Raw genomic sequence first — 12,049 nt, forward strand, 5'->3', positions numbered from 1 at the left:
CTACTGAAACGGACCTTTTTCCATGGCAAGATTCTGTATCTTTGTCCAGATGGCATGAGGTTAAAGAAACGATACAGAGGATGGTCAGTGTCATTTGATATGGAGAGTGCTAGTCGTGTGATGGCGTTATTGTTCATATCAGAAAGTGTGGGTGTAGGAAGTCCGATGATTTTGGAAGCAATACGGGGGTGATACTGAAAAGTTTGTTCCTGTTAGGCATGGACAGTATGGTGTAGAAACATGCAGAACAGAACAGGTTGAATAATGCTTTTGTACAATAATAGCAGAAGATGAGGAGCAACAGATAATGATCTTAGTTTACGGATTACATGGAGTCTTTGCTGAAAGCGTGACTGGATAGATGTAATGTGTTGATCAAACCTGAGTCTATTGTCCAGGGTGAGTCCAAGGTATGTGAAGCTGTCGACCTGTTCTATTGTTTTACCATTAATGAGGAGTGGGTTAAGTCCAGTGTGGGTTGTTGTTTCAATGACCAGTTCTTTTGTTTTGACCACATTCAACTCTAGGTAGTTGTCAGTGCACCACTGTGTGAAATGAGAACTGGTGTTCTGATAGACCGTAATAGAGTTATTGTCATGGAGCAGTCCGAGAATGGCAGCGTCATCAGAGTATTTAAAGTATGTGATGTTAGCGGGTGAGGGGCTAATGCAGTCATTTGTGTACAGAGTGTAGAGGAAGGGGCTGAGGACACAGCCTTGAGGGGCCCCTGTGTTGGTGATGGCAGTAGATGAAAATGATGTACCTACTTTCAGAAGGTTCTCCTTCCACAACCATCATCATTCCATCATCTCAGACATTTTTGAAATATGAAACATTTTCTAAATATGAATTTAAGCACATGAATACTTGTCCCTTTTTTCTCCAGTCATGCTGTAGCCTATGATAATGCACACGATGAGATTGATCAGGCCCACAGCATTAATTTGTCCCTGAGTTTGTGTTGAAATCATTATTTCTATTAGTGCTGAATTCTTTGTTTTGATTAGGTGGTGAACGGTGCTGGTTTGATCAACGGAACCAATCAGATCGCTTCCTCTTAACGACCTGTTGTGGAATTAGGAATAGTATAGGCTTCAGGCGAGCGCGCTGACTTCGACTGCATTCAAGCGATATTCAAGTATAACCTTCTGATCGAGATCGTGGTGATTGTTGTCGATTGTTGATTTTCATTCCGATCTGCTATAAGCGGTGCTGTTCAGCGGGCACAGTGGCGTCCATTAACCCCTTCTTCTTCAACAGTCCTTCTGTTCATGTCATCGTGCCTCTCGTTGCATCGTGGCTTAACCCATTCTGACCTGAGATCAGATTCATACGAGGTTTCCACTGGACACACACTGGTCTGATTAACCCATTCTGACCTGAGATCAGATTCTAAAAATGTCAGTCGTTCTTCGATTTTTCAAAAATAGCAGACCTACAAGCTCATAGCGCGCCACTCGGTGGCGCGCTATGAGCTTGTAGATCTGCTATTTTTCAATAGCTAAAGCATAACATGATGCTAACACCAACATGGGTTCCCGGTCAGAATGGGTTAATTGGCAAAAAGTGTCACAGTCTAAGTGGTCAAAAGTGAAGAAGTGATGTCATAATGACGGTATAGGCGTGGCGGTCAGAGGAAGGCGGGAGGCAGGTCGTTGTCCTCGTCGTCTTCGTCGCCGTGGCGATAGTAGGCGGGGCCGCCGAGCTTACGGCCGCCGGCATGGAGGCGGGGCTTGTCGGCGGCGGCGGCGGGGGCGGAGACGTGCCACATGACCACGCCCGAGGGGTTGACCGACACCACGAAGGGGGAGGAGTCTTTGAGTGCGTCCGTCTTACCGCTGAACACGTCGTGGACCTGATTGAGGGCGTGCACGCACACACACACGCACACACACACACACACACACACACGCACACGCACGCACGCACGCACACACGCACACACGCACACGCACGCACGCACGCACGCACACACACACACACACACACGCAGATAAAGACAATAATTAAACTCTATATTCACGTCTGAATGGGCATCAGAATCGTCCTTATTGACACTGACCTCATTCCCCCCCAGATTCGGCACAAACCATGGGGATTCATTCTACTGGTATATATGTCACCAAAACGTGGAATTTTGATTGAGTTTACTGAGAGGTGAAACACACCTGGTATCGTCCAACAGGTGTAGTTGAGTTTACTGAGCGGTGAAACACACCTGGTATCGTCCAACAGGTGTAGTTGAGTTTACTGAGAGGTGAAACACACCTGGTATCGTCCAACAGGTGTAATTGAGTTTACTGAGAGATAAAACACACCTGGTATCTTCCAGAGGTGTAGTTGAGTTTACTGAGACGTGAAACACACCTGGTATCTTCCAGAGGTGTAGTTGAGTTTCGACAAAGCGCTCTGGTAGCGATAGGGCATGTCGGTACGTCGGCTGAAGAACACAAGGGCACTGGCACCGGCAGACAGGGGGCGCCAGAACACCTCGATGCCACTCTTCTCCTAAAGCAATAAGATATACATGTCATTATAGCACCGGCAGACAGGGGGCGCCAGAACACCTCCATGCCACTCTTGTCGTGACAAATCATGACAACAAACACAATTCTTCGGGCCAAACAAAGAATTAGAAAGTAGAAAAACAGCAGGTTACAACACTTTTTTTGTTGTTTTTCTTCTTTGTAATTATTTGTTTGGTCCAAAATATTGTCTGTGTTGTTGTCATGATTTGTCACGACAAGAGTTGACTTCGTTACGACGCTTAAAAGGTCTTTAAATAAATTAAATAAAAACTGCCTATGGGGAAATGCATTGGGTTTTCATTTCCTGGGCCGTTCGTTGTTCTGAAAGGGGGAAGGGACTGCGCCGCTCGATAGCACCTTACCTTCAGGATGCGTGTCCCCTGGACCCCCAGGGGGTCTGGGGACCACCTTACCTTCAGGATGCGTGTCCCCTGGACCCCCAGGGGGTCTGGGGACCACCTTACCTTCAGGATGCGTGTCCCCTGGACCCCCAGGGGGTCTGGGGACCACCTTACCTTCAGGATGCGTCTCCCCTGGACCCCCAGGGGGTCTGGGGACCACCTTACCTTCAGGATGCGTGTCCCCTGGACCCCCAGGGGGTCTGGGGACCACCTTACCTTCAGGATGCGTGTCCCCTGGACCCCCAGGGGGTCTGGGGACCACCTTACCTTCAGGATGCGTATCCCCTGGACCCCCAGGGGGTCTGGGGACCCCCTTACCTTCAGGATGCGTATCCCCTGGACCCCCAGGGGGTCTGGGGACCCCCTTACCTTCAGGATGCGTATGCCCTGGACCCCCAGGGGGTCTGGGGACCCCCTTACCTTCAGGATGCGTCTCCCCTGGACCCCCAGGGTGTCTGGGGACCACCTTACCTTCAGGATGCGTGTCCCCTGGACCCCCAGGGTGTCTGGGGACCACCTTACCTTCAGGATGCGTCTCCCCTGGACCCCCAGGGGGTCTGGGGACCCCCTTACCTTCAGGGGACCACCTTACCTTCAGGATGCGTCTCCCCTGGACCCCCAGGGGGTCTGGGGACCCCCTTACCTTCAGGGGACCACCTTACCTTCAGGATGCGTCTCCCCTGGACCCCCAGGGTGTCTGGGGACCACCTTACCTTCAGGATGCGTGTCCCCTGGACCCCCAGGGTGTCTGGGGACCACCTTACCTTCAGGATGCGTCTCCCCTGGACCCCCAGGGGGTCTGGGGACCCCCTTACCTTCAGGGGACCACCTTACCTTCAGGATGCGTCTCCCCTGGACCCCCAGGGGGTCTGGGGACCCCCTTACCTTCAGGGGACCACCTTACCTTCAGGATGCGTGTCCCCTGGACCCCCAGGGTGTCTGGGGACCACCTTACCTTCAGGATGCGTGTCCCCTGGACCCCCAGGGGGTCCTGGTCGATGGCGATGAGCATCTTGTTCTGCAGGATGGCGCGCGCTCCGCTGCTGATGGTGCGCAGGTCGTTGGACATGTAGAGCGGCGCGGCCATGACGGCCCACAGCGCCATCTGGGAGCGGGACTGCTCCATGCTCAGACCGAAGTCCCCGATGACCAGCTGACCAACGGCACGGGTGGGGGAAAAAAGTATACTCGATTGTTTTACTTTATAAGTGAAAGTATATACCAATACTGCAATTTAGAACTACTTCGTTACAAGTAAAAGTACGGAATTGAAAATGTACTTGAGTAAAAAGTACAAAAGTAAAGGCATCAAAATGCACTTAAAAGTACTAAAATAGCCTATCTAGCCTATTTAGATGATTGACACAGGTCATTTGTCATTGCAACGTGTACAACGAAATTAAAAGTGCCAACCAATCAGTGCATCATATCACAAAAACAACATACTGTACAAGCTAAAACAAAACACACATGACTTCTTGTTATTGCACAACCCCAGCAGCACTAATGCACAAACATGTCATTTCAGCCGTTATCGCACAACAAACCCTTATTGTACTTATGATAGCAGAGAAAACTAAAATGTGTCGCAGCAACAGATCATTTCTTAGCAGCATTGAGTGCAATTAACTACCGCTGTGGGATAGAAGCTGTTACTGAATCTGTTGGTCTTGGACTTGATCACTCTGTGCCGTACGTCTGCCTGATGGCAACAGTTCAAACAGTGAGTGAGCGGGGTGGGAAGTGTCTTTCATAATGTTTATTTTCTGTGTAGTTCTTCCAGTGTGGTTAAAACATGACCCAACAGTACCGTACCATATCGGGGTCGTTCCAGCGCCCCGGACCGGCGGCCGGCGCCAGGACATCCTGGTTCTCGAAGAACCAGTCGGCGATGCTCAGCACGCTGCCCCAGGAGTCCTCGATGTCGCCATAGTTACGCCACAGGTTACAGATCTGTCCCAGCTCCGTGTAGTTCACCTGAAAGAACCATAGTTACGCCACAGGTTACAGATCTGTCCCAGCTCCGTGTAGTTCACCTGAAAGAACCATAGTTACGCCACAGGTTACAGATCTGTCCCAGCTCCTTGTAGTTCACCTGAAAGAACCATAGTTACGCCACAGGTTACAGATCTGTCCCAGCTCCTTGTAGTTCACCTGAAAGAACCATAGTTACGCCACAGGTTACAGATCTGTCCCAGCTCCGTGTAGTTCACCTGAAAGAATCATAGTTACGCCACATGTTACAGATCTGTCCCAGCTCATAGTTCACCTGAAAGAACCAGACCTTTTTGTAAAGTATATTCTCTCTCTCTCTCTCTCTCTCTCTCTCTCTCTCTCTCTCTCTCTCCCCGTGCTCAATGTCAACCTGTGATTGGCTCACCTTGGGTGGCAGTCCTCCCTGGTAGGCGGGCCAGCTGCAGGAGTAGCCAATGGGACGGCCGGTAGCATTCAGAGCCTTTGACATGCTGGGGTAACCTGTCGGAGAGGACGTTGACGTCAAACATGAGCTCGCCATCACTGCCGTTCAGACACGCTACGTCTAAACGGTCTTCCATGTCCTGTTGGACTGCTTTGTGCCTCCCGTTCCCATTTCTAAACAAAACCTTCCCAAACTATATTTACAATTTTACAACCGTAGTCCTCACCCTACACCAGACCGTAGTGCTCACCCTGCGCCTGCTGTCTATACGCCAGACCGTAGTCCTCACCCTCACCCAGACCGTAGTCCTCACCCTCACCCAGACCGTAGTCCTCACCCTCACCCAGACCGTAGTCCTCACCCTCACCCAGACCGTAGTCCTCACCCTCACCCAGACCGTAGTCCTCACCCTGCGCCTGCTCCGTGGCGTTGGAATAGCAGCCGTCGAACTTCAGCATGTCCACCTCCCAGTCGGCGAAGGTCTGCGCGTCCAGCGTGATGGTGTCCAGCGTGGTGCCAGGGTAGCCTCCGCACGTGTGCGTGCCCATGTCGCCGTAGATGCCCAGCTTCAGGCCGCGGGCGTGCACGTAGCGCGCCAGCTTGGCGATGCCGCCGGGGAACCTATCACAAGCAGGGGTCAGGGGTCACCTATACCAACATGTCCGTACGCGGACAACTGTGACCAGATTTGACTACCATCGCCCAAATTCCAGCTTTTCAGGAGAGGAGAAAAACGTATATATATATTTTTTATTAATTAGTTAATAGTACAGGCAGACTCTTCACATACTAGAGCATGTCTGATATAAGTGTCAGAGCTGAAATCGAGCTTAAACATGTAGCCAGGTGTAATGTTAGAGTTAACAGAAGACATGTAAATATGAAATAAATGCTTAAACATGTAGCTATAGGTGTAATGTTAGAGACCACAGAAGACATGTAAATATGAAATAAATGCTTAAACATGTAGCCAGGTGTAATGTTAGAGACCACAGAAGACATGTAAATATGAAATAAATGCTTAAACATGTAGCTATAGGTGTAATGTTAGAGTCCACAGAAGACATGTAAATATGAAATAAATGTTTAAACATGTAGCTATAGGTGTAATGTTAGAGTCCACAGAAGACATGAAAATATGAAATAAATGCTTAAACATGTAGCTATAGGTGTAATGTTAGAGACCACAGAAGACATGTAAATATGAAATAGATGCTTAAACATGTAGCTAGGTGTAATGTTAGAGACCACAGAAGACATGTAAATATGAAATAAATGCTTAAACATGTAGCTATAGGTGTAATGTTAGAGACCACAGAAGACATGTAAATATGAAATAAACGCTTAAACATGTAGCTATAGTGTAATGTTCACTGCCGTTCAATCAGGATTAATAATTTATCGATTATCACTATCTACTATATATTTATTCCACAAAACTTGAAAGACGAATTATATTCGTCTTTCAAAACACAAATAATACAGTAGCAAAATAATGCATTTAAAACATAATGAATACAAATAAAACCCCGACCCGAGTAGATCATTATTATTATTTAAATCACGATTCCACTGAGCTCTATACGATTGAATAATTGTTAAAATCGTGGGCTAATATTAGTGAACCGGTCAACAGTCCCATGCATTAACCCATTCTGACCGGGAACCCGTTTTGGTGTCGGCATCATGTTATGCTTTAGCTATTGAAAAATAGCAGATCTACAAGCTCGTAGCGCGCCACCGAGTGGCGCGCTACGAGCTTGTAGGTCTGCTATTTTTGAAAAATCGAAGAACGACTGACATTTTTAGAATCTGATCTCAGGTCAGAATGGGTTAATCAGACCAAGTGTGTGTCCAGTGGAAACCTCGTATGAATCTGATCTCAGGTCAGAATGGGTTAATCCCAAATTGCACGATCTACAAGTTCACAACGAGTGGTCCCGTGACGCTCGGTGTGCTTGTAGATCTGCTACGTGTGGTACGTGAACACGGCACTCTATATAAAGATCAGCCGTAACGTTTTGTCATAATAATGTTCTGTGTATAAAGTCCAGCTGTCGGTTTAGCAACGTTGTCTTTTCAGGCTAAATGATACATTATAAAAGGATTGGCAGTGTGTAAGTGTTTAATCTGGTCATGTGACCAGTTTGACGTATACACTATACAGTCATGTGACCGTCACCTTTTATGAACTGTTTTATTGACTTATGAAGTTATGAACTGTGTGTGTGTGTGTGTGTGTGTGTGTGTGTGTGTGTGTGTGTGTGTGTGTGTGTGTGTGTGTGTGTGTGTGTGTGTGTGTGTGTGTGTGTGTGTGTGTGTGTGTGTGCGTGCGTGCGTGCGTGCGTGCGTGCGTGGGTGCGTGCGTGCGTGCGTGCGTGTGTGTGTGCGTGTGCCTGTGTGTGTGTGTGTGTGTGCGGTACCTCTTGGGGTCAGCCTGCAGTCGTCCCTGGGCGTCTCTCTTCATGGAGGACCAACAGTCGTCTATGTTGACGTAGACGTAGCCCAGCTCCCTCCATCCGTCCTCCGACAGCCGGTCAGCCATGTCCATGAACAGCTGCTCACTGAGGGGACAGACAGAGACAGAGGACACTCACTGAGGGGACAGACAGAGACAGAGACAGAGGACACTCACTGAGGAGGGGACAGACAGAGACAGAGGACACTCACTGAGGGGACAGATAGAGACAGAGGACACTCACTGAGGGGACAGACGGAGACAGAGGACACTCACTGAGGGGACAGATAGAGACAGAGGACACTCACTGAGGGGACAGACAGAGACAGAGGACACTCACTGAGGGGACAGACAGAGACAGAGACAGAGGACACTCTGCTGCATGATTATAGAACCTGGCTGATATCTATCTGGCATCATTATTATTTGACTATACGTCCAGAATATACAGTAGAATAGAATAGAATAGCCCCGACTCATACATGTTTTTTTTTGTCACATTATTATTATTATGTGTATACAGTACTGTACACCTACAGTACATGAAATCTGTCCTCTGCTTTGTACCCTAAAACCAGGACCACTATGAGACACCCAGGGACTCTGCCTAGCTGTCTTCCCAGGACCACTAACTTACCCATAATGCAGTTCATGGGGTCTCATTACCCACAATGCAGTTCTGCGTTACCTGATGCAGTTCTTGGGGTCGTTGTCACAGTCGATGTCACAGCGGAAGCGTTCCCATGCCAACCAGCCCATGGGCGGGGTCCTCATCAGCCCGTTGTCCAGGGCCCAGGAGGTGGCCGCACAGAGGGCCTGCAGCGTGAGAAGCACCACCGCCACGCGCATCTCTACAGCGGAAGAACAGACATCATACATACTGGAGTAGGTATATTACATTTATATATATATATATATATATATAGGGGCGGCGGTGGCTGGATGGTAACCGCAAGGACGTTGCCAGTTCGAACCCGTGCTCCCCCAGAGTTAATCCATTCTGACCTGAGATCAGATTCATACGAGGTTTCCACTGGACACACACTGGTTCTGATTAACCCATTCTGACCGGAGATCAGATTCTAAAAATATCAGTCGTTCTTCGATTTTTAGTGGCGCGCTACGAGCTTGTAGATCTGCTATTTTTTCAATAGCTAAAGCATAACATGATGCTAATACCAAAATGGTGTTCCCGTTCAGAATGGGTTAATTGGTGTCCTTGAGCAAGACACTCTATGTAAAGCGCCTTGGATAAAAGGCACTATATAAATGCACCGTTATATATAAATGGCAACCCTTGAGTAGGCCTACTGTAAAAAAAATACTATACTTTATTTAGAGACCTGTACGACGTACGTGTGGGGGTTGTAAATGAAGTTGTTTTTTTCCACTGAAGTGACAAAGTCTGTCTGTCTGTCTGTCTGTCTGTCTGTCTGTCTGTCTGTCTGTCTGTCTGTCTGTCTGTCTGTCTGTCTGTCTGTCTGTCTGTCTGTCTGTCTGTCTGCACATGGCGTTTGACTGACTGACTGGCTGGCTGGCTGACTGACTGACTGACTGACTGACTGACTGACTGACTGACATGCTGGCTGACTGACTGACTGACTGACATGCTGGGTGGCTGACTGACTGACTGACATGCTGGCTGGCTGGCTGACTGACTGGCTGGCTGACTGACTGACTGACTGACTGACATGCTGGCTGGCTGACTGACTGACTGACATGCTGGCTGGCTGACTGACTGACTGACTGGCTGGCTGGCTGACTGACTGACTGACTGCCTGGGCGTGGCTGTCCTCACAGCAGTTAAAGTCAATACGAAGGTATGTTTATAACAAAGACACCTGATGACGCCACAGTCCAACCTGTCTGTCTGTCTGTCTGTCTGTCTGACACCTGATGACGCCACAGTCCAACCTGTCTGTCTGTCTGTCTGTCTGTCTGTCTGTCTGTCTGTCTGTCTGTCTGACACCTGATGACGCCACAGTCCAACCTGTCCAGGCAGTGATCAAACAAACAGTCATCTGATCTGACCCACCTTCCTTATCTAATCTTATCTAATCTTATCAGCACTCAACAGACTCCAGTAATCTCTGCATTGCTGCTGATGCATGATGCAAAGATGCAATGCAAACTGTAGGGTCACAATATTGTGACCCTACAGTTTATTAACTAATTTAGATACTGCCTCAAGGACCCCTGGGGGTCCCCGATTCGCTCTGGATTAAGATGCCTAAATTGAAAATTGTATGGATCTACTCTCTCTCTCTCTCTCTCTCTCTGTCTCTCTCTCAATTCAATTCAATTCAATTAGCTTTATTGGCATGAATGTAATAGCTATACAGTATTGCCAAAGCATGAAGTTCAACAAAAGAACCAAACAAAATAAAAAATATAACAGAAAACAAGCAAAATAGAACATTAATTTTCACAATGCAATATGAAAACACTGTCATATACCGGTCAAAATGTACAGTATTAAATGTGTCCGTGGTGTGTCGAGATGGTTCGTGTCAGGATAATAGTCACATTGTGTATATTTTTGTGTCCCTCATTTTGTGACATGCAGTCACATACTGTGCAGCCAGATGTGCTGCAGGTCCCTCTCCCAACACAATGAGTTGTTTGTCATTGTCATGCAACTCTCTAAACTTCGTACTTCGTAAATCGTATTCAACAACTCAAATTATTTAAAAATGTGGTTCTTATATTATTATATTTATTACATTCTCTCTCCCTCCCTCTCTGTCTCTCTCTCATATATCTCACACTGTGGAATTATACATTTGCGTGTGTGAGTAGATCGGCGAACCATTTCCTATATCTTTCTGTCAAACCACCACCTCGGTCATTTCATGATTTAACATCTCCGACCGAAGTACGGTGCGACAGTCAATGAGAGTTTGAGTCTATTTGTTTACTGCAGAGAGAACTGCATGTTTGAAAGCCCTGTTGACGATTACATCATGTATTATTCACATTCACCAGGGCAGGCGATAGACTGTATTCATACGTGACAGACGCAGCAGCGCAATGATCTTACGGTCCTATGTTATTACAACATACACCTATCAATAACATGCTACTGTAGGCTATGTTATTACAATACTATGCCTATACAATTTACAATGTAGGCATTTAGCAGACACTCTAAAGTAAACTATAAAGCAAGAACAACACATGGTGATCATACATATAGAAACAGTCAAGCAAAGCACGCCATAATTAAGTAACCTTTTATCACAAAACATTCCAATGTGGCCATTTACATCTGGATCTACTAACATAACAAGCTTTAAGATCAAATCCATGAAATACCAAAATGCATCATGAATGAATAAGTTCGTGTATACTCACTGTGAACTTAGTGCAGGGTCCGTTATATATAGGCTATTACAGCTGTGTGCAGATGTGTTGCTGCTTAGCTAAATCTAATCTTCCAGACGGATGATCGGCCGGAGATCTGGTCCAGTTATCAGAGCTGTTGGTGTTGTGTCCAGATCTGATGGAACGGACAAGGCTGTTAAACTACAATATAAAAGCACAATGTGTGACAGACAGACAGTCACAGACAGTTCGTGGATCATGAGACCTATTCTCTCTGTGTGTGTTTTATGAGAGGGAAGAGAGCGTCACGTGACATCTGTCAGCTGACTATAGGAGGACTGGCCTATATGGGAAGCGATCGGCACCGAAAATTACCCGATCTACAAGCTCACAACGCGTCGCAGCGCCACGCGTTGTGAGCTTGTAGATCGGGTAATTTGTCTGTCTGTCTGTCTGTCTGTCTGTCTGTCTGTCTGTCTGTCTGTCTGTCTGTCTGTCTGTCTGTCTGTCATTAGTGCATTAGTGTGGTAGTAAATGATCATATAATAATATAATAAGAACATTATTATAATGTTGCAAATAAAAATATTTGTATTTTATTTTATTTTATTTATTTATTTTCCAACTGAATTGCTGCAAATGTTAAATGAAGAGTTTACATATAGGCTATAGTAGGCCTGTACACTATAATGCAGGGCCGGTTCTAGGCATAGGCGAACTAGGCGGTCGCCTAGGGCCTCAACCACTGAGGGGGCCTCGTCACAGGGAGAAGATTTTTTTTTCATGTATCCCTTACATGGGCTACTGGCCACATGTGGCCCCCACCTAGCTTCTTAATTTTGATCTCAAAGTGCACCAGATTGAAGCATTTTCATGGCAAATTTACAATTTTTATCCGGCGTGGCAAAGCAGGAGGGGG

At 47.1% G+C, this 12,049-nt stretch overlaps 1 protein-coding gene across 1 annotated transcript; it reads right to left on the minus strand.

Annotated features, from left to right (window-relative positions):
* Positions 1–1,465: 1,465 nt before the first annotated feature.
* LOC308333833 (alpha-N-acetylgalactosaminidase-like) lies at positions 1,466–11,399 on the minus strand. Its single transcript, XM_080790335.1, has 9 exons — positions 11,161–11,399; positions 8,495–8,657; positions 7,772–7,912; positions 5,758–5,969; positions 5,310–5,404; positions 4,745–4,906; positions 3,885–4,082; positions 2,368–2,508; positions 1,466–1,855 (listed from the first exon to the last, which is right to left on the minus strand). The coding sequence occupies exons 2-9, from the start codon at positions 8,653–8,655 to the stop codon at positions 1,631–1,633; spliced, it is 1,335 nt and encodes a 444-aa protein (XP_080646461.1). The 5' UTR covers positions 8,656–8,657; positions 11,161–11,399; the 3' UTR covers positions 1,466–1,630.
* Between the last annotated feature and the right edge of the window lie 650 nt (positions 11,400–12,049).

The sequence above is a fragment of the Protomyctophum bolini genome, assembly GCF_963924005.1.
Source record: "Protomyctophum bolini genome assembly, chromosome: 19".
NCBI classification, from domain to species: domain Eukaryota; kingdom Metazoa; phylum Chordata; class Actinopteri; order Myctophiformes; family Myctophidae; genus Protomyctophum; species Protomyctophum bolini.